Source organism: Prunus mume, linkage group LG5 (assembly GCF_029339155.1).
Source record: "Prunus mume cultivar Tortuosa linkage group LG5, ASM2933915v1, whole genome shotgun sequence".
NCBI classification, from domain to species: Eukaryota; Viridiplantae; Streptophyta; class Magnoliopsida; order Rosales; family Rosaceae; genus Prunus; species Prunus mume.
The window spans coordinates 7,147,617-7,168,133 of record NC_142702.1 but is presented as its reverse complement, the minus strand read 5'-3'; the positions used below and the strand labels follow the sequence as shown (position 1 = coordinate 7,168,133).

At 36.1% G+C, this 20,517-nt stretch overlaps 1 protein-coding gene and 1 pseudogene across 2 annotated transcripts; one reads left to right on the top strand and one right to left on the bottom strand.

Annotated features, from left to right (window-relative positions):
- The first annotated feature begins 7,370 nt into the window (after window positions 1-7,370).
- LOC103330752 (uncharacterized) lies at window positions 7,371-12,758 on the top strand (annotated as a pseudogene). The gene is made up of 6 exons (XR_016126901.1): window positions 7,371-7,847; window positions 9,257-9,329; window positions 9,431-9,524; window positions 11,125-11,247; window positions 11,343-11,400; window positions 11,742-12,758. The product of XR_016126901.1 is annotated as an uncharacterized LOC103330752 (transcript).
- A 356-nt stretch (window positions 12,759-13,114) lies between these two features.
- Window positions 13,115-15,953, bottom strand: LOC103330751 (rust resistance kinase Lr10-like). Its single transcript, XM_008233354.3, has 4 exons — window positions 15,006-15,953; window positions 14,863-14,883; window positions 14,709-14,735; window positions 13,115-14,462 (listed from the first exon to the last, which is right to left on the bottom strand). The coding sequence occupies exons 1-4, from the start codon at window positions 15,304-15,306 to the stop codon at window positions 13,303-13,305; spliced, it is 1,509 nt and encodes a 502-aa protein (XP_008231576.3). The 5' UTR covers window positions 15,307-15,953; the 3' UTR covers window positions 13,115-13,302.
- Between the last annotated feature and the right edge of the window lie 4,564 nt (window positions 15,954-20,517).

Sequence of the window (20,517 nt, the reverse complement as noted above, 5' to 3'; positions counted from 1 at the left end):
TGATTTTGGGTGTGTTTCTATGTTTAAATAATATTTAAGTTTTTTTATAAATACATGTATAGGATTGGGTTTATTTATAAATTTGTAAATATTTTAATTCAAAGGCTCATATCAAAAGATGAGTTTGGAACCAAATACGTCGAGGTCCATGGTAGTTGGGAATGCTTCTGGGCCATCCATCTTGAAGCTGCCACAGGCCTCTCCACATTTGGTTCAAAATTCGTCTTTTGATCTAAGCCTTTGAATTAAATATTCAAATCCATCCGAGATGTCAGGGAATTTTATAAATACCTCCCTTCTCCATTTTTCTTCAACCAAAACCTTCAAACCATTACTTCGTCTCCTCCAACAAAATTACTATTCCAACCTTCTTCAGGTCACTTTTCATCCGAGTTACTATTCACATACACTATTCATTTGATTTCACTCTTCACTTCCCTAAGCTAGTAGGTGTTGTTCCCTATTCATTTCGGGAAGTTACTCTTCATGGGCACTATTCACATCATGTTTCACTATTCATCACTCCTCCAACCGGATATTATAGTCCAAGGAAATCGGGATAATATATGGCCATAAGATTCTTAAGTTTGATTAGAATTCAAACGGGCAGTGTAATGGCATTAGGATCCAATTTTTAGAAATATCTGAGAAAATTAATCATTCAGAAAATAAAATTAATTTAAGTGTGACAATTTAAATTGGGCAGAATAATGCTTTAGAAATAGGAATACGTAATTAAAGTAAATAAAAAACGAGATAAGGTATAGAGATTACCTCGGTTGGAGGAGTGAGATGAAACCCAATGTGAATATAATAATGAATAGGGAACGGTTTAATTTAAGTAATAGTGACAATTTAAATTGGGCAGAATAACGGCTCAGAATGCAAAGGCTTTAGAAATAGGAATACGTAATTAAAGTAAATATCAAAAACGAATAAGATCAATAGTTGAGTGAAGCGAGCTCATGAAATAGCACTGTAGAACCTAGTCAAAGACTTAATCTCGCCAATCACGCATTGAAACGTGGCGGTGTCATGTGAGGAGTGATTTTGTAAATTTGAAATTTCACCAAAAATACCTCCAAGTTCCTTCATATCTATTCCTTATCTCGTTTTTCATTTTCAATAAATTCCATATTCCTGTATCTAAAACGTTATTATGCTCGATTTAAATTGTCCCAATATGTGAATAGTAACTTCCCATAATGAATAGATGAGAACAGAGTAATGCTATAAGGCTAACTGAGAAAATTAGCCAATTAGGTAAGTTGGCAGAATAAGTGAAATACGAATAAGATAAGGTGTACCCCGGTTGTGATGTAGTAACTTAGTAATGAATAGTGCCCCATAATGTGAACTCGTAGTGTAATAGAATTGATTTTGGTGGAGGAGAAGGAGTAATGGTTTGAAAGTTTTGGTGTGAAGAAAAATAGAAGGTATTTATAGAATTCCCTAACGGCTCGGATTAATTTGAATCATATTAATTCAAAGGCTCATATCAAAAATGAGTTTTCAACAAAATGTGGGGAGGTCCATTGTAGCTTCAAGATGGACGACCAAGATTAAAATGTGGGGAGGTCCATTGTCCATTTTGTGTTTGTCATTGCAAAAAATTAAAATTTTAAATAACGAGAAAGGAAGAAGGAAAAAACTACAACGTATTAGTAGGGAAATATTATTTTGTTGAACATATAGTCATTGGAAATTAGTCAATGGAGTTACGAACTAGCGTTGTTTATATAATTTAGGACTTGTTTGGTACATTGGACTATACTGACTAATTTTTGTCGGATAGTATTACTTTGTTCGCAGAGAGGACTGTTTATCATAAAATTATAAGATGTTTGGTGGTGTTGAATAAATAGTGACTAAGTTATACTGTGTTTGGTGCTCCGTCAAACTTTTTTTTTTTTTTTATTGTTTGGAAAGATTCATATGACCTTTATTATTATTATTATTATTATTTTGCCAAGATCTATAAGACAAGATTACTTGAACTAACACATTTGTTGCTGTTTGGCTGCGTCCTACCTCTCTCTCCTCCCAAACCTTTGATCTAATGTTTTAGTTTGCTTTTTGTTGTCCCATTATGTTTGGACTTCTCTATAGCTATATTTTTTTTTCGGAATGGCGTCTCTGCCTTTTCCCTTAATTGAAATCCCAGTTTCTGACCCAAAACAAAAAAAAAAACAAACAAACAAACAAACCAGTGCAATGACATGGATATTGAAGAAAAACTCAATATGGATTTTGAAGAAAAACACATAACCTTTTCACAAAAATTTAATATATAAAGAAAGAGAAGATGAAGACAAAAGAAGAAAGAAGAAGCATATTGGAGAGACTATGAGAGAGAGGGAGAGATGAATATATGGAGAAGAGAAGATAGCAAAGAAAAACCCTAAGGAGAAGACGATGAAAAGAGCGTACAAAGCGTGCTTTCTTTTTCCTTAGCCTTATAATTAAGCGTGTATTATCTAAACTGGTGTGTCTGAGTTGTATTAGTTAGTCAGGTAAGGATAGTATTAAAAGCCCAATCCGTTTAATATAGTCAAGTAATTAAATAATATAAGTTGACACCAAACAACTGACATGAATTATTTACTCATATCCAGAGTCTAATACGGTATATCAAATATGCCCTCATTGTATACTTTTATTTTTAGAAAAAAAAAATAGAAATTGTAAGTAGAAAAAAAAAATCATTATATTTGGAGCTAACAATTTTAGCTAGCCCCTCCGTCAAAAATTTCTGGTTCCACCCTTGCATATGATGACACGTGGCAGTGTGTTCCAACCAATCAGAAAATGCCACGTGTCAATTCTATTTTAATTTTTCTATTTTCCAATTTCGAAATTTCACCAAAAATAACTCCTAGTTCCGAAAAATACCACTTGCTTGTATTCGACGTCCACTATTTTTTGATGAAGTCAAAACACCAAAATTCTAACTTCAAATTCTTCGAAATTAATTTATCCTAAAATATAATAGCAATATTTCATTGTGAAAAATTCCACTTACCTCAAATAAACCGTTCAATTATTATAAAGAAAAATTAAGTACTAATATTCTGAAATTTTGTGGTTTGAATTTATGGGAAAAATAGTAGATGTTGATATGTGTTGCGGTATTTTTCAGAACTTGGAGGTATTTTTGGTGAAATTTCGAAGTTGAAAAATAGGAAAATTAAAATAGAATTGACACGTCACATTTTCTGATTGGTTGGAACACATCACACCGTCATGTGTCATCGCATGATTGGCTGGTATAATATCAATCATTTGATGAAGTCTTTGACGAGGTTCTATAATATTATTCCGTGAGCTTGCTTCATTTGAACCATTCATCTTATTCTAGATCAGATTTGAACTGTTGATAAAATCAAAGACTTTTGATTTGATCTAGGCCTTTGAATTGATAGTTGAGAATGCATCTAGGGCGTCCATATTGAAGCTGCCATGTACCTCCCCACATTTGAATTTCTATAAGTTTTTCTTTTTTTTCAAATATAAAATAATATTTCTTATGAGGTATTTTTCTGATTAAGAAAGAGTTGCACTATGCGTTCATGCTGCATAAGTTTGGGAGTGAATGAGCTATTCTTGATCTTTCTGTCATGAGATTAGAATTGAAAGGGAGAGAGTGATCCATGGAAGGCCCATCGCTGTCATATTGTCAAGCCAAAGAGGAGAGAAAGCCTAGAATTGGAGTAGAGGTATCAAATAGACTGGACTAACTCGAGCATGACATAAGTATTGCCTGATTTAAAAAAGCTGTGGCACAACACTAGTCTGGCTTGATTAAAAAACACCCAGTATGACATGAGTCTGACCTGATTAAAAAGGCCTAACAAACTGAGCTAACTTGTTTAAAGCCCATTTATTCAATTATATTTGGTTTAGATAACATTATTATATTATATTTTAAATTTAAGTATATTTCTTTTCTCTAATAATACATTTTAAAATTACATGTGTTCTTTATAAATTAAATAATAATTTTGGTTTTCAATTTTTTAAACTCAAACAATCTAGTTTTTTCTATTTCACTGGTTTCTTTTGCAACAAATGATGTATCTTGTTAGTGTCTGTACCATATTTGGAAAATGGGCCAAATATGGTTTTATTTCTTAAATAAGATTATGTTAGACCCTAGCCCAACCTCTTTCTTTTAAAAACAACAAAAAGGGCTTTTTTGGAGTTGGGCCAGTAATGTGCAAAACCTTCTTAAAAGCTCATATTACGAAAAACTCCTAACTTTGGTCCATACTAAAGTTAAGAAAATAGGTAACCGTTACCCATTGACCCACGTGAAGGTCGAGAAATGGATTATTGCCATTAATAATGACTTGACGCTGTCTCTCTCGCAAGAGGCTGGATAATGGACACGAGAACCAAAAAGAACCGTTTCCCTACTGGATTTCAAATCAAATGAGATGCGAAAGGACACAAATCAAATGAGCATCCCTTGAGACCAGTAGTTTTATCCAAGATATCCTTTCCTCCTACCTACGGATCGGCTCACGAGGGCATATCAATAGCTGACTTTGGACAACATCCAAATATCCTCCTCCACATTTCATTATTAGGGATTCTTGCCTATAAATATAGAGGCTTTACAGCAGCAGAAGGGACTCTCTCCAAAATCAGACGCAACATCTTGGAAACACTTGAACAAACTTCAAGATTTTTTCAAATAACCAATTTATTGTTCAGATAACCAGTTAACAACTTTTGCGTTTATCTTTTATTGCTCTGCCATCTTCATGGTATGATTCTTGTTGAAACAACATAAGCTTAGAGGTAAATCTTTAAAAGCAGCTAAATGGAGAAATCTTTGGCTTTCGTTTCAACTTGTTATCATACTTGAACAAACTTCAAGATTTATTTTCAAATAACAATTTATTTTCCCGCTTTTACAATTTGAGTTTCTCGTTTTCTTGGGTTAAGATAGAGCCAGTCTGAAAACAAGGGCCTGTTTGGGTCTGAAAAAGATTGAAATGAAATTATCAGAAATAAAAATTGAGTTGAGCTTGGCGTGGGCCATACATTTTGTCCACATGAGCCCAGTCCTATATGAGCTAAGGCCACGAGACTTATTAATTTTAATAAATGGGCAAGCCCAACCCAACCCCTTCATTTGGCCAATAGACACGAGACACCTTTAAACACAATTTACTTTAAAAAAATTAATTAACTAATTCAATTATCCCTAAGTTTGTTCTTTAATGAGATGTTCTTAGTTTTGAGGGAAATAGCCTAAAATGCCACCCATTTCATAATTTTAACTAAAAATACCACCCCTTTCTAATTTTTTTACAACTACCACCTATAAATATAAAATTTTTATTGCTCTGCTTTCTAATCTTCATGGTATGATTCTTGTTGTTCATAAACTTTGAAATTTGGGGTTTTTGTGAATTTGGTTTATGGTGTATGGATTTGTAAGAAATTGGTTTAGGGTTTTAGTGTTTACAGAAATTGGGTTTGGGTTTATGGGTCTTTTTGCAGAGGTAGATTTTTTTTGTTAGAAGATTGTGACTTTGATGAAAATTTAAATAACTTGGAACCCTCAATAGGTATTATGAATTTTTACAAAAGAAGAATTGAATTAATTAGAAGGCAAAACAAAAATATATAAGAGGAAAAAAGGAGAGAAATGCAGGGTCGATCCAATAGTTCCATTATGTAAAGATGGAGTTTATATATATATATATATATATATATGTACATGATATAGAGTAACCTTGTCAATGGTATTAGCCTGTTCAGATTCATTTTGTTTTCTTTCATTTTCATGCTAAATGGACAGAGAACCCTATTTCGTTACTTGCATGGCTTTCGTTTGAGCCGACAAACCTTATGAGGTTGAATGTGAAGTGTTACCTTGCATCTTGTTAACTTTCTTTTCATACTGATGCTTGTAGTCTAGGCATACAGAGATAATCATTTATTGTTTAGTCCAACATCATGTGGGAATTTATAGATGTGGAGGTTTTGCGCTTGTATTAGGAAGTTTTCTTGTGGTTTATAATTGTTGCGCTTCAATTAGGGTTGAAGAACAACCTTTATTTGTTGCATATTGAAGAGCAATTTGGTGGTGGTTGTTTGTTGGCTTATACTTTCCGAGTCATTTATCTGCTCATCTTAATATCGGGTAGCTATCAGATTGTTTGAAAATAATTGTCCACAACCAATTGCCTTTTAAACTATTTCCCGCTTTTTAAACATATTATGTATAACAGTTTCTCGTGTGAATTCTACTCTAGAGTCTCCTTTGCAATTTATGTGATAAGGTAATCATTTCTTGCACTGGGAATCTGTTAGTCTTGGCATACAACTTTCTTAAGTTAAGATAGCCAACAAACAACCACCACCAAAGCTTTATCAGTCTGACGCTTCTCCAACTTTCTTACTAAAACAAGGCACAACAATTTAAATTCACCTGAAGAGGAACCACAAGAATCTAACTTCCTAATACAAGCGCAAAACCTGGGTACATCTATAAATTCCCACATGCCTAAATAAGATTAGATGAAATGATTTGCTAATTATGCAAAACTAGAAATACTAAAGCATCAGCGTGAAACATGAAAAGAAAGTTAAAAGATGAAAATGCAATGCAAGGTAACACTTCACATTCACCTCATAAGGTTTGTCGAGCTCAACGGAACTAGTCTTCCAGGACAAGGAAGCTGCAATCAATAAACCTTGTAAGCGAAATAGGGTCCCCCCCTCCACACCAACCAAAAATGATGTAGGGAAGTCGTCCAAGTTTTAAATAATCAAAACTTATGAAAGAAAACAAAATATCTCCCACGTGCCTAACAGGCTTTTTGAAATTGACTCTATGTCATGTACATATATATATATATATATATATAAACTCCATCTTTACATATTGGATCTACATCAATGGCGAAGAACCCCCCAACCCAACTTTTCCCTTTTTTTCATTATAGTAGGTAATTCCAATTCTTCTTTTGGCCAACTCATTTATGACAACAAAGACCCGCACAAAACAAATCTTTGACACCTTTAGACACAATTTACTTTAAAAAAATTAATTAACTAATTCAATTATCAATAAGTCCTAGGTGGTAGTAAAAAAATTTGTTCTTTAAAATTATGAGATGCATTTTAGACTATTTCCCTAGTTTTGATGACTTTTTAATAATGCCTTAGACATGATGCACAGTAGAAGCCTCCACAATCCTCCATCCATGAAAACTTGAAAAGCTAAATTTCCAAAAGAGAAGAGGCTTGCGCAAGGATATGTGACATATGTGGCGCCATCCCAACCATCCAACGGTTAAGATTGGGATTTCGGTATGGCAAGTGTAATGTCTCGCACTTTGAATAAACGGGCCAATGAAAACGTGACATGTGAAAAAACTGAGGACTTTGAATTAAATTTTGTGAAGCGGTGCTGCAATGTCTTGGCTTCGATTAGCTGGTCTTCTACCTAAAAACCCAATTTCACAGTCGGTCCATCAGATCTTCATATATCATATCTTCTTTTGCTTTTGTTTTTATTTCATCGAACTCGTACGGACGGATATTCTGTTGGAACCCAAAAACCAGTTTTATTCGTTTGCTAATTATTTTTATTATTATATATCTTTCTTAATTTTCGTTTTTTTTTCGAAGTAAGAAAAAAAGAAGAAGAAACGTTTCGGATCTGAGATGGGTCTGGTGGATTTTATACGACAATGATGAAAGCAATCATTCTGTGGCTCTGAAAATTCGATTCTCTTTCGGGTTTCTTTGTTGTCTTTGCCTTTCGATTTAATTAATGTTTCAAATCTGACGCCATGAGGAAGAAGCTCGATACCCGTTTTCCTGCTGTAAGTCCCTTCTTTGTCTCACTCTTTTCGCTCTTTTTTTTAGGGGTTTTCTTTCGATTGAGTTTTAATTTGTTTGGTTGCTAGGAAAATGGGGAAAAGGAGAAACCTTTTTAGCTGTTTCTTTTTGCTTATCGTGCGTTTTCTTAGCTAGAGGAAGAAAGCATGTTTCGTTGATTAGAATTATTAGGTTAAAGTTTCAATCTTTTGGGGATTTCTGAGATATTTGATCTGGGTTGGATTTCTTTAGACTGTATTTTCTTTTTATTTGCTGTGATTGTGATTTTAGGTAGAATTGGGATTTTTGTTTTGTTTTGGGTGATTTGGTTTGGTTTAGGGATTTTATTCTTTATCGATGATTTTGCCTCGTGTTAAAGTAAATAAGTTGGTACTTAAATGATGGGAATTTTATGGGGATACACATGCTTCTTTGCTCATATGGTGTTGTGGTTTTGTATTTTGGTCAAGATGAGTGATAAGTGAATGACTTGTAAAGCCCCTAGGGTAAAATCTGATCTGGTTATCTTAAATATTATTTTCACATGAGTACTTGGATTATTTTTTAAGATTGTAAAATCATTTGAGAGTTTTATCTCACTTGTGTTGAAAGAAAAAGGAAAAAAAGTTGAGTTTGCGCTTCCTCAGCTACTTAGTGATCCATATGCTACACTGGATTTCAGAGAATAGCTCTGTGAGGTGTTGACCTAGGTGTGTGAGAGTTGTGGACCTTATTTTTTGAAACTTTCAAAAAGAAAAATAGGAAAGAAGGAATTCAAGAAACACTTTTTTCTTGAAAATTTGAGTTATGCATTGATAAACTTCGTGATTGAAATTTACAATGTGCGACATACAATTTGGTAGTTTATGGAGTGCTGTTGTGTGTTGTTTTGGTATTTTATAGTTTCTCTTATTTGGATACGATTTTCTTTTGTTGTCAAACGCTGCCTCTCTCCCCTATAGATAATCCTTATGATCACAAAATTACTTTGTATCTTCAAAAACAAAATCTTTCTGCGTATGGTTATATCATATTTGTTGAGTTTGTTGTGTAGAAAATATTCTTTTTTTTCCCCTGGGTTGTCTTATGGTTATCATATTTGCATCAAGTGTGGGAGTTTCCTATTTTGATTCCAAGTGGATTTCGTTGATAGCACTTGTCCTTTACCCCAAGAGAGGCTGTGTATGAATGCACTGATTTCTAGAGAATTCCTTGTCTTGTCCTTAAGTATGTTACTCCCTTGTGCCATTCAAGCACTAAGCAAAGATATATTTGCCTTGTGCTTCTGATTAGAAGAAATGATGTTTAGTTGTTTAACTGTAGCTGAGTTTTAAAGTTTTACATGTATCTCATCCCTTCTAACCACTGAGACGTTTAGTATAGCCTATTCTGATACAAAATTTTAATTTGGCAGGCTCGTATTAAAAAGATTATGCAAGCTGATGAGGATGTTGGGAAGATAGCATTAGCGGTGCCTGTTTTAGTTTGTGAGTACTTCTGACTTTCTTACGCTAGTAAGATAGTAGTATGGTAGGTTCTTTTATTTTTATTTTTGTTGCTTATACTTCTCTTGTTGCATATTATGCAGCTAAAGCATTGGAGTTATTTTTGCAAGACCTTTGTGATCGTACCTATGAGATAACCCTCCAAAGAGGAGCTAAAACCATGAATGCAGTGCATCTGTAAGTGAAAGATTGAATTTTGTGCATTCATTCATTTATTTATTTTAAGGGATAAATAACAGAACAACTTTGTGTTTAAGTAAGTGCAACAATGGTGAATGAGTAGTCTATGAAATGTACAGTAATTAAGTATATTGGCCAGATAATGGGCTTAGAGCTAATACAACATTTACATGTGCAAAAGCACAAAAGTATCCAGAAACAACTGCTTCCCAATTTGCATAAATAAAGGGAAATGGTCTTATTTTAAAATTTTTTAGAATACCCAAAATGAAGTTTAAAAGTGCATTCCCTATCTCACTAGAAATATCCTAAATATAGGTTGCAAAACTTATTTCTAAGCATAAAAATTCTCAATTAGTAGAGAAACACAAGAAGCGGGATTGACCAAGCTTAACTAACCTTGTGTTTGCTTATGTCATCAGTGCAACTGGATGATAGAGGAATTGATGTTCAATATTCTTAACTGTTTCCTTGCTCATAATATGCCAAGAAGGCGATGTGCAAACATTAAGTTTCCTGTGTTGAATATTAGAACAATTATTAATCCTTAAACAATTATTTAAGCAAATGCAAGGCAGTTTATCTTTCCAAATCATTTTGGATGGTTCATCAGTCAACCAATTAGAACAGGATTTACACAAGAAAGTTCTGTAATTCTGGAAGAGTCAGTTACATCTTTTATGGTATTTTTAAAATGAAATATAATAAAGAAGAAAGTTCATCAATCAGCAATAGATTATACGCACTTATTGTTCCCCACAACTAAATGAAAATTATGAGAGAATGAATTGTATCCTTTTCAAATATCCTTCCAATGACTGTGGCTTGAACCTCTAACAACTAAGCTAGCATGCTACCCATTAGCATCCAGGACCTATTATGTTGGACAGTAACATGCCATAAGTCTATGCTGACCAGCTGAGCTGTTTTCTCTAGTTTGTGGTGTTGATCATCCAAATTTATGTTAAACTTATACTATCAGATGAATCAAGACTTAAATGTAACTTCCACATACAAGTAATTTATTTGGGATAAGTAATTATTCTTTGACAGACTGAAGCACAGGAAGTATACTAGACTTTCTAGTTAACATATTCATTCAAATCTGTTGGTTACTGCATTACTTTTTTCCAAAAAAATTGTTTGTCCCGAAGTCGAATATAAAATGTCATGGGGTCCCTGTTACATGAGTCAAATTCTAATTGGTCCAATTTGTGAATAGTAATACAAAAGTAGTATGCCTGGATGAGTAAGCAAAAGTGGATTGACCAAGTAATGTTTTGAAGTTGTATTTCATACGGAGCCTTTTTGGTCTTGAAGGAGAAAAAATATAAAAGGATATGGACTGGCCATGTTGAAGCTCCTACTTATTAGTTGCCTTGTGCTATGTGTGTGAACTTCTAGAACATCAACTGTGTGCTAAATTATGTCTTTATACAGAGAAAACTTAATAGTTTCTTGGTTCATTGTTATCATTCTTCTTTTTCACTTTTTGTGAGAACACATCTTTCTGGAATATCGACTGTCTACAGACAAGGACATATCTTTCTCGTTTGTATTAAATTTATTAAATCTAATTTCTCTACCTTGATTGCAGAAAGCATTGTGTACAGAGCTATAATGTGTTTGATTTTCTGAGGGACATCGTCAGCAGGGTTCCTGACTATGGTCATGGTCATTCTGATGCAGCTGGCGAGGATCGAGCCATTTCAAAACGAAGGTATATTAGATGGTCTATTCTTGTTATTTCGTATTATCATAAATCCACGTTGTACAGTTATTTGAATCTATTCACTGATGTATTTATTCTGTCAGGAAACCACCAGGTGATGAATGCATTGACAGTGATGAAGAGTTGAAGAGGAGCAAGATGGTAACTCTAATGGCACCCTACAATAAACCGTTATCTTTTTGTTCTTAACATAAAAACAACTGCCATGCTCGTTATGTCTACTCTCAGTTATTGAGATCTCTGATTTTTGTGTTCTTCGTTCTACTTCATTGCTGAAAGACCCTCAACCGGAGTGACATTTCTTTTGGCTTTTTTAGGATGCCGAGTTGTTGGTCTGAAATATTTTTTGAATATATGTAAACAAGTTTGCATATGGACTCTCGGTTGGTTTTGTTTGTATTTGGGCTGAATTAGCTGATAACTAAATGCAAAATGCAAAGAGTTCCACTGATGTCAAAATCTTTTTTTTTACTTCTCTGCAGCTTGAGGTTAACCATGGCAGCAGTAGCGGCAGAGGAAGAGGTCGGGGTCGAGGACGAGGCCGTGGACGTGGGCGGGCCAGTGAAAGAGAGACCCTACACCATGAGACTGAATCTGAACCTTGCACATCTCTTCAGCACACCACCAAACCTAATCCAAACCCCGGAATGGTGGTGGATGACGCTTCGAGTCAAAGGAAGAAATGAAGGAAAATGCTGTTATCCCTGATGAGGCTGATCCTGCAGTTCGAAATTTTGATCTGAATGCTGATGTAATTGAGAATGAGGACACAAAAGCTGCAGTGACAGCCGCCCAAGCAGCGACAGCTGCCCAAGCTTCATCGACATCTGCCCAAGCTGCAGCAACAGCATCCCAAGCTGCAGCAACAGCAGCCCCGACCTCGTCAGCTGGACCTACTTCTGAGATTAAACATGAAGAATATCCTGGGTGGTCTCTCTCTGATGTGGATAAAATGGCCATTGACCCTCTTCAACTTGCACATTTGAGCGGAAGGATAGATGAGGATGAGGAAGACTATGACGAAGAGGGCTAAATTCCTCTTGATGGCTTATCATCCCAAAGTAGGTTAGTGGGATCAAGATCAATTGGAAGCTGTTGAAGGAAAACTAAATAAAAGTATACAAAAGCTGGAATAGTGACCCAATTGGAGATGACATGGCCTGGCCTATGCACTTGTCCCAATGAAGTTGGAATTTCGTTTCCTGTGAAATGTTAGTATCATAGCATTTGCTAACATCCATTTCCAGAAGGTAGCTTTTCCTAACAATGGCAGAGACGATAGCCTCTGCAGTTTGACTCTTAGAAGTGTATGAAGAATATGGCACCCTTGGATAGCGGTGGATTGCCCTATGAGTGGTTGGCCTTTTTAATTTATTATGCTTTGTTATAGATTCTAGGATAAGTAGCTGTGTTGCTCGTTATCTTGTGGAAGGTAATAGTTCTGTTAGGTCTTCAATTAATCTTCTGACCAGTAAATTGGATTTCTATCTCTTTGCTCCCTTGCTCTAGCTCCCAAAAGAGTCCTACAATGGGTTTGCATGTGAGTTGCTAATGATTTGCTTAATTTCAATGAAAGTGGATGGTGATGGGACAACGGCTGCAATGGTGGCTGATTGAGTGGGAATTCTCCTTGCTCAAAACTTCTGCAGCCTCAAGCATTGCTTGGTAAATTCATATGAAGTTTCTAACAGGTTCCTTCTCAAATGGGACAAAAACCAACTGCAAAGTTCCTTAAAACCATTTTTTGTTTGGTTTTATACTTGAGAGGAAAAAAAACTGGTAGTGTAAGAAATAATCAGAAACTAATATCTTCTCTCTAGCCAAAACTTTGTCAAAAACGAACGGCATAAAGGAGTACCACACCATACCGCAGATTACACTTCAATTTAAAGGAGGAAGAACCAAAAACTGTTGACAACTAAACAAATCATGAAAGAAAATATTACAAGAAGGATATTCGTCCTCACAAAAAGGAAACAACCATTATTGCCCTTACACGGTTGAAATGTTAGACAGCATGCCTTCCCTTGTACATAACTTGGGCTACATTATTTCGTCAGCAATTTGAATTAAGCTTTTTGACTCTGTAGCATCATTGTTCGATTGTGTTGATGACGATGTTGTCTCTGAATTCTCTTCATCATTCACCACTGGTTTGTCTTGTGGATAGAGGAAAGGCTTTGGAGACATTTGAAGGGATTCGATTTCTCCTTCAAGCATCTCAACTACTTTGCCCATCGAATTAGGACGCTCGCTAGGCTTCATTTGTATACACCACAACGCCACTATAAGCATCTTCTTTGTTATTTTCATTTCCTCCTCAGTGGCATCTTCCATGTCTATGTCCTTTCCTTCATTGAATTGGTCATAAACCCATGAAGGAAAGTATATTTGACTTGAATGAGCTGCAACTGCATTCAGATTCTTTCTTTTGCCTGCTATTTCCATCAACAACATTCCGAAACTATAGATGTCAGCTTTGCTTGACACACCCCCTATATTTTTGTAAAACAATTCTGGGGCTATGTATCCAATGGTTCCTCTTGCTGCTGTCAAAGTTAAACTGCTCTCATCTAATGGACATAATCTTGCAAGCCCAAAGTCAGAAATCTTTGGAACAAAATCCTCGTTAAGAAGAATGTTGTGAGGCTTGATGTCAAAATGAAAAATTTGCATCTCACATCCTTGATGAAGATAGTCAATACCGCGAGCAACTCCAAGTGAAATTTCAAATGATTTCTTGTAATTTAAGGATGAGGGTCCTTCTTTACGAAAGATGTGTTTATCAAGAGATCCATTTGTCATGAACTCGTACACAAGAGCCCGCTTTGATCCCTCAACACAATAGCCAATTAGTTGCACCACATGTACATGATGAATCCTTCCAATGGTAGCAACTTCATTGATAAAATCTTGCCCATTTGTGTTGGACTTACCCAGCATCTTAATTGCTACAAGGCGACCGCTTCGGAGCTTCCCTTTGTATACAGAACCATAACCTCCTTCACCCAATTTTTCCTTAAAACCTTTGGTCATTTTCCTGATATCCGAGTAGGAGTACCTTATTGGCATGAGGTTGTTGTGACTTTGTAAGAATTCTTCAATGAGTCCATACATTGATAAGTGCCTCCTCTTGAATTTGTAGATTAAAAGCACAATGAGACACAGAGCCCCAAGTATAGCTCTTATTCCAAGTGCGGATGCTGTAAAGGAAGTGTCTGAATGAATCATGGAAATACTTTTTGGTGCTACAACCACAATGTATGGAATTGAAATTGGGCTCTATAGATGCTACTAGAGACCAACTGTTTCACAGAGTGAATTTTCTTTCCTGGAAAGAGTAAGTTTTATTCTCTCACATGAAACAGTATAATCATTCTTTTAGCTGTGGATAATCATGCTTCTAGGTATGCAAAAGAAAGAACAAAAGAAATTGAGATGAAACTCACCAATGTAAATAAGGATCGAAGACAAAACTGCAAGAAACAGAACAGAAAACTAATAGTTATAATAGCAAATACAGCTTAGACTGGGAGTTGATTGAATCGTTTTTGAAAGGACCACTGAAGAAATTGAAAGCAATACAAGATTGAGAGTCCTCACCTATTAGATATTTCATGATGCCTGCATCACCGAAGTCACAGTTTTCATCAACTTTGAACTTTAGAATCTTGACATGTTCAAAACAGAATATGCCTACAGTTATGGCACCAGAAAACAAATGAAGAGATCTTTGATATACTTACCACAATTGGATTTCGAGTTTCCCCAGTAGCAATCAGAAACGCAATTAACTTTGTTGGTATCACTGTCGATGTAGCAAGTAAACTGGCTTAGGTCCCTAATGCTGTAGCTCTTCTGCACCCATGTAAGTTCAAAGCCATAGATCATCTCATTGTGGATGTCTATGTAGGAAATGTTCATGTCGTTTGTACGCAGTGATGATGTCATAAACATAAGCTCTATGCGACAAAACTCCCTAAAATCTGAAGCTTTTATTCGTCCAACACTAACATATGAATGCCTATTGGAATTGGAACTACTCATAGAACCAATGCAAGGAGCAGTATCCACATAGAGAGTTGAATTCACCAGGTTTCACAGGTCAAAAATATTATAGGCTTTGACAGTTCAAAATTGTCATGAAAAAGGTCCCTCCATGTACCTCTCAATTGAGAAACCAGATACGGATCCCCATCACTGAAGTTATACATGGACAAGGAATAATGGGGAATTGAAGAGCAGTTATCCTTATGAAGATTGGCATCCACAACTCGGATTGTGTAGTTACTATAATTGATTGCCTGTACATAATATTTTCCAGCATACAAGTATAATACTGTTAGATTGTTCTCACAAGACAACTCATACCTTGAGTCACCGCACTTCTCTGGATCATGTTTTAGTCGGAAAGGGTAGCTTATGTTACGTATTTCGCCACACACCGAAGGTTCACAATGTTTATGATGATCATCCCTGGCATTGCAACCTACACAGCATAAGCCAGGAACTAGGAGAAGGACTATGAAGAATTGTGTTGGAGAAGCTACTCTTCCTGTAGCCATGGGGAGAGAGAGAGAGAGAGAGAGAGAGAGAGAGAGAGAGAGATGGTGGGTCAATTTCATTTGGATAGCCTATATATCAATTAAAGGGCGCTGCTGACCCTCCTGCTCTTCAATTTCAAGCATTCTAACGCTGTTTCTTGTTGAAGCAGTCAAAGAGAAAAACATCAGAAGAGATTCTTACATTAGGTGATTGTGCTGTTGTTGGAAGTCAAAGAAATAAACAGTTATTGCTAAGTATTGATTTAGAGGAACCTGCAAGCTATAAGGTTGCCTCGTTTGCTCCACAATGGAAACAAGCCATGCAAGAAGAGATTGATGCCTTGCATATGCAAGGTACTTGGAGTTTGGTTCCTAATCCTGGAAATAAAAACATTGTTGGTAGTAAGTGGATTTACAAGATAAAGAGGAATTCTGATGGTTCTATAGCTAGGCATAAAGCTCGGTTGGTAGCTCAGGGATTCAGTCAAGAGCAAGGCTTGGATTTTAGTGAAACTTTCAGTCCTGTAGTGCGTCACACCACTGTCAGGTTAATACTAAGTCTAGCTGCAATGAATAAATGGCAGTTAAGACAACTTGATGTTAAAAACGCCTTTTTACATGGCGAATTGGAAGAAGAAGTGTTTATGAAACAACCACAAGGGTTTGCAGATCCACGTTATCCTGATTTTGTATGTAAGCTTAAGAAATCATTGTATGGTTTGAAGCAAGCTCCAAGGGCTTGGAATGCCAAATTCACCGGATATTTACCAGCTATAGGTTTTCAAGCTTCTCAGTCTGATCCTAGTCTTTTTGTCAGACATTCAAACTCAGAGGTTGTGATTCTCTTACTCTACGTTGATGATATTATTCTCACAGGTTCTAATGAGAAGATGGTTCAGCTTGTGATTGATGAGTTAAGTTCTGTATTTGAAATGAAGGACTTGGGTAAGCTTAAATTCTTTCTCGGCTTACAAGTATCTTATGCCTCCAATGGTGATATCTTTGTTAATCAGTCCAAATATGCTAAAGAGCTGCTCCACAAAGCTGGAATGCAATCGTGTCGATCCTGCTCAACCCCATGTAAACCACATACACAGGTGTTAAAAGATTCTGGTGAAGGGTTAACTGATCCAACATTGTTTAGGAGCATTGTAGGGGCTCTCCAATATTTGACTTTCACCAGACCAGATCTTGCTTACTCTGTCAACTCTGTGTGTCAATACATGAATCAACCTACTGATCTTCATTGGCATTTGGTGAAAAGGATTCTCAGATATGTACAAGGTACTCTAGAATATGGCCTGAGTTTTACAGCTGGTGATATGCATCTGTCTGCATATAGTGATCTGACTGGGCAGGTGACATCAACACTCGAAGGTCTACAACAGGCTTTGTGATATTTTTAGGCAGCAATCCTATATCTTGGCAGTCAAAGAAACAAGGCTCTGTTTCAAGAAGTTCTACAGAGGCAGAGTACTGAGCTCTAGCCAATACTACTGCTGATTTGGCTTGGATTCGAGTTTTAAAAGATTTAAAGTGTATCTGCGCAGATCCTCGATTGCATATTGTGATAATCTGTCTGCTTTGGCTCTGAGTTCAAATCCAGTATACCACTCCAGAATTAAACACTTGGACATTGATTTCCATTTTGTAAGGGAGAGAGTGCAGAAGAAGGATTTGCTGGTTCAGTATGTTTCAACAGATGAACAACTTGCTGATGTGTTTACAAAGGGTCTACATGGTCCTGTCTTCTCACAGCATTGTGCTCATCTTAGGTTAAGAGAGTTACCTAAGTAGGGAAAATGTTAACTATGGTTAGTATTGTTCACTATGGTTAGTTTGTTAACTATGATTAGCAAGTCAGTAAGTTTGTTACAAGTCTGGTACTTAGCACGTGTATTTCAGTTAAGCCTCTCTTATATAAGAGTGGGCTATGATTTGTAAAAGCAAGTTCTTTTGTAATCAAAATACAGAAATTCTCAAGTCTTCCTCATTTCTCTTCTCTGAAACATCTGAAATTCTTCTTCTCTTTTCTTTCTATTAACACTCTGATACCATGTTAATAGAAAGAAAAGAGAAGAAGAATTTCAGATGTTTGAAGAGAAATGAGGAAGACTTGAGAATTTCTGTATTTTGATTACAAAAGAACTTGCTTTTACAAATCATAGCCCACTCTTATATAAGAGAGGCTTAACTGAAATACACGTGCTAAGTACCAGACTTGTAACAAACTTACTGACTTGCTAATCATAGTTAACAAACTAACCATAGTGAACAATACTAACCATAGTTAACAGTATGGAGGCTGAACTCATTGATTTGACTTCAGCTAGTGAAATGGAAATCGGTTGAGAGATTTATTGTATGAAATCCCACTTTGGGAGAAACCAACACCACCTACTTTGATTAATTGTGAATAACAGTTAGGGAAATTCTATATGAACCCCATTATTTGCTATTTAAACCCCATAATTTTTTACACCCCACTAAATTTTAATAAAATTTCAAATTACTCATTATACCCTTTTTTTTCCTTCCTAAATTGCCCTCATGAATCTCATTCCCTAACTCACTGTGTAAACACCATCCCATATCATACACCACCCATCGAAAACCCCCTTCCCTTTCAGACAATTTGATATCAAGCCCTACCCCATCGAAAATTCCCTATTCTTGCAGACATACCCCATCGCACACCCCATTAGATTTACAACAAGCTCCATCGCACACCCCATCCCCTTTGAAACAGAGCCATCGCACAACCCATCTCTGCAAACCCGAACCCATCTCTGAAACAGAGCCATCACACCCCACAACCAACCCCAAACGCCTCACCCCGTTGCAAACCACCATCTCCTCAGCCATCTCAAGCCTCCATCACCAATCTGTCAAGTTTTCACAAATCCTTCGAAGAGCCAAGGTTTGATTTCAATTTTGATTTTTATATTTACGTTTCTAAGTGTTGATTAAGCCTACGTTTGATTTCACTTTTGAAAAGCCAAAGTCTGATTTTAATTTTTGATTTCAACATTGTGGGTGTATGGTTCGAACCTGGTTTTACGAAACTGGATTTTAGTTTCGGTGGATTACCACCGAAATGGTTACATTGCTTCAGTGGTAGTCCACCAAATTTGAACCTAATCTATACTAAAATCAATTTTACTTTCGGTGGGGGTTACCACCGAAATCGTTACCTTGTTTCGGTGTTAGTCCACCAAATTTGTTTCTATTTTTCTAGGAGATTCCCACCGAATGTATTTCGGTTTTTCAATGGTACTCCACCGAATATGTGTTCATTTTTCAGTGATAGTCCACCGAATTTGTTTATGTTTTTTAGTGATTATCTACCGAATACGTTATTGAGTGTGTACTTAATATTGTTTGTTTTTAGATATGAAGAGGACTCGCAGAGGTACTATTGAGCCTTCATCATCTCGACCTAATAGACAGCGTCCCATGACCTCAACGAGGAGACAAAGAGCGGCTTCCCAAGATCACTTTGAGGATACTACAGAGATTGAAGATGTAGCTCCTACTCATGATAGTAATATACTGAACATGATAGTTATTATTTTCAAAGCACAGCAGAAGCAACTTTTTTCAAAAGTGACAGCAATCCCAAACTAGGCCTAAATGTGTAACAGCTAGTTTTATTTCTGTTTTTAGAAACCTACACAGCTATTATTCTTATCCCATTTAGATTGTACTGTGTCATCCGATCTTTCTCCAAGTGGAAAGATCGTAGTCTCCTATGGCTGGAGATGAGTCCTTGCTATCTAAAAAATAGGATCTGAATTTTGACTGAGAAAAGGAATATAGTCATGTAATTCCTCTGTGTTTTCAATAGTGAAATATACTGAACATTCAAAATCCTCTGTTTTCTATACTTCTTTCTCTGTGTATATTTCTCCTAAAGGTTTTAGCCTTTTGTTTTTCAACCTAAAATGCAAAGTTTGATACCGATTCAACATGGTATCAGAGCTCTGGGTCTGATTCAGAGAGGGGCGTAAGCTGTGAGAGAGGGCTTTCCTGAAAAAATTCCCAAAAGGGATAAAGGTGGTTCTATTTATTGGTTGGTTCACTAATACTCACTTAGAAAATGGTGGGATCAGGTTCTTCAGGTGGAGATTTATGAACTCCACAGTTTGATGGTGCAAACTACGATTTTTGGGCTGTCAAAATGGAGACTATCCTCATAGCACATGATCTATGGGATGTAGTAGAGGTCGGAGTACAACCTCAGCCGATTCTCGAGGAGGAAGAAGGCTCTGGAGGTGAAGGAAGTGAGGCTGAGCAAGTTCCATTGGAAGCACCCACCATCTCCAGAGAAGACAAAATCAAAAATGCCAAGGCACTGAGTCTTATTCAAGGAGCATTAACTGATGAGCTCTTCCCTAGCATCAGAAATGAAAAGACTGCAAAACACTATGCCAAAAAAGGCCTTTAGCAACGGATAAAATTCGTTGCCTATTACCTATAAATACCGTGGTATTCAATGCGTAAATGATTTCCATGTGCCAAAAAAAACGTTGACTTCTGATGTCTAAACCTAAAACAACATCAATGGCTTTAAAAGGGAAGAGGCTAAAGAGATATTACAGCATCAGTGATATCACCTATACTGATGCGTATTATCAATTACAACATCGTAGAAACAAATAGTGCTGTTGCGAATTATGTTATACGTCATCGCTTTTTCTATTTTGCGAACATG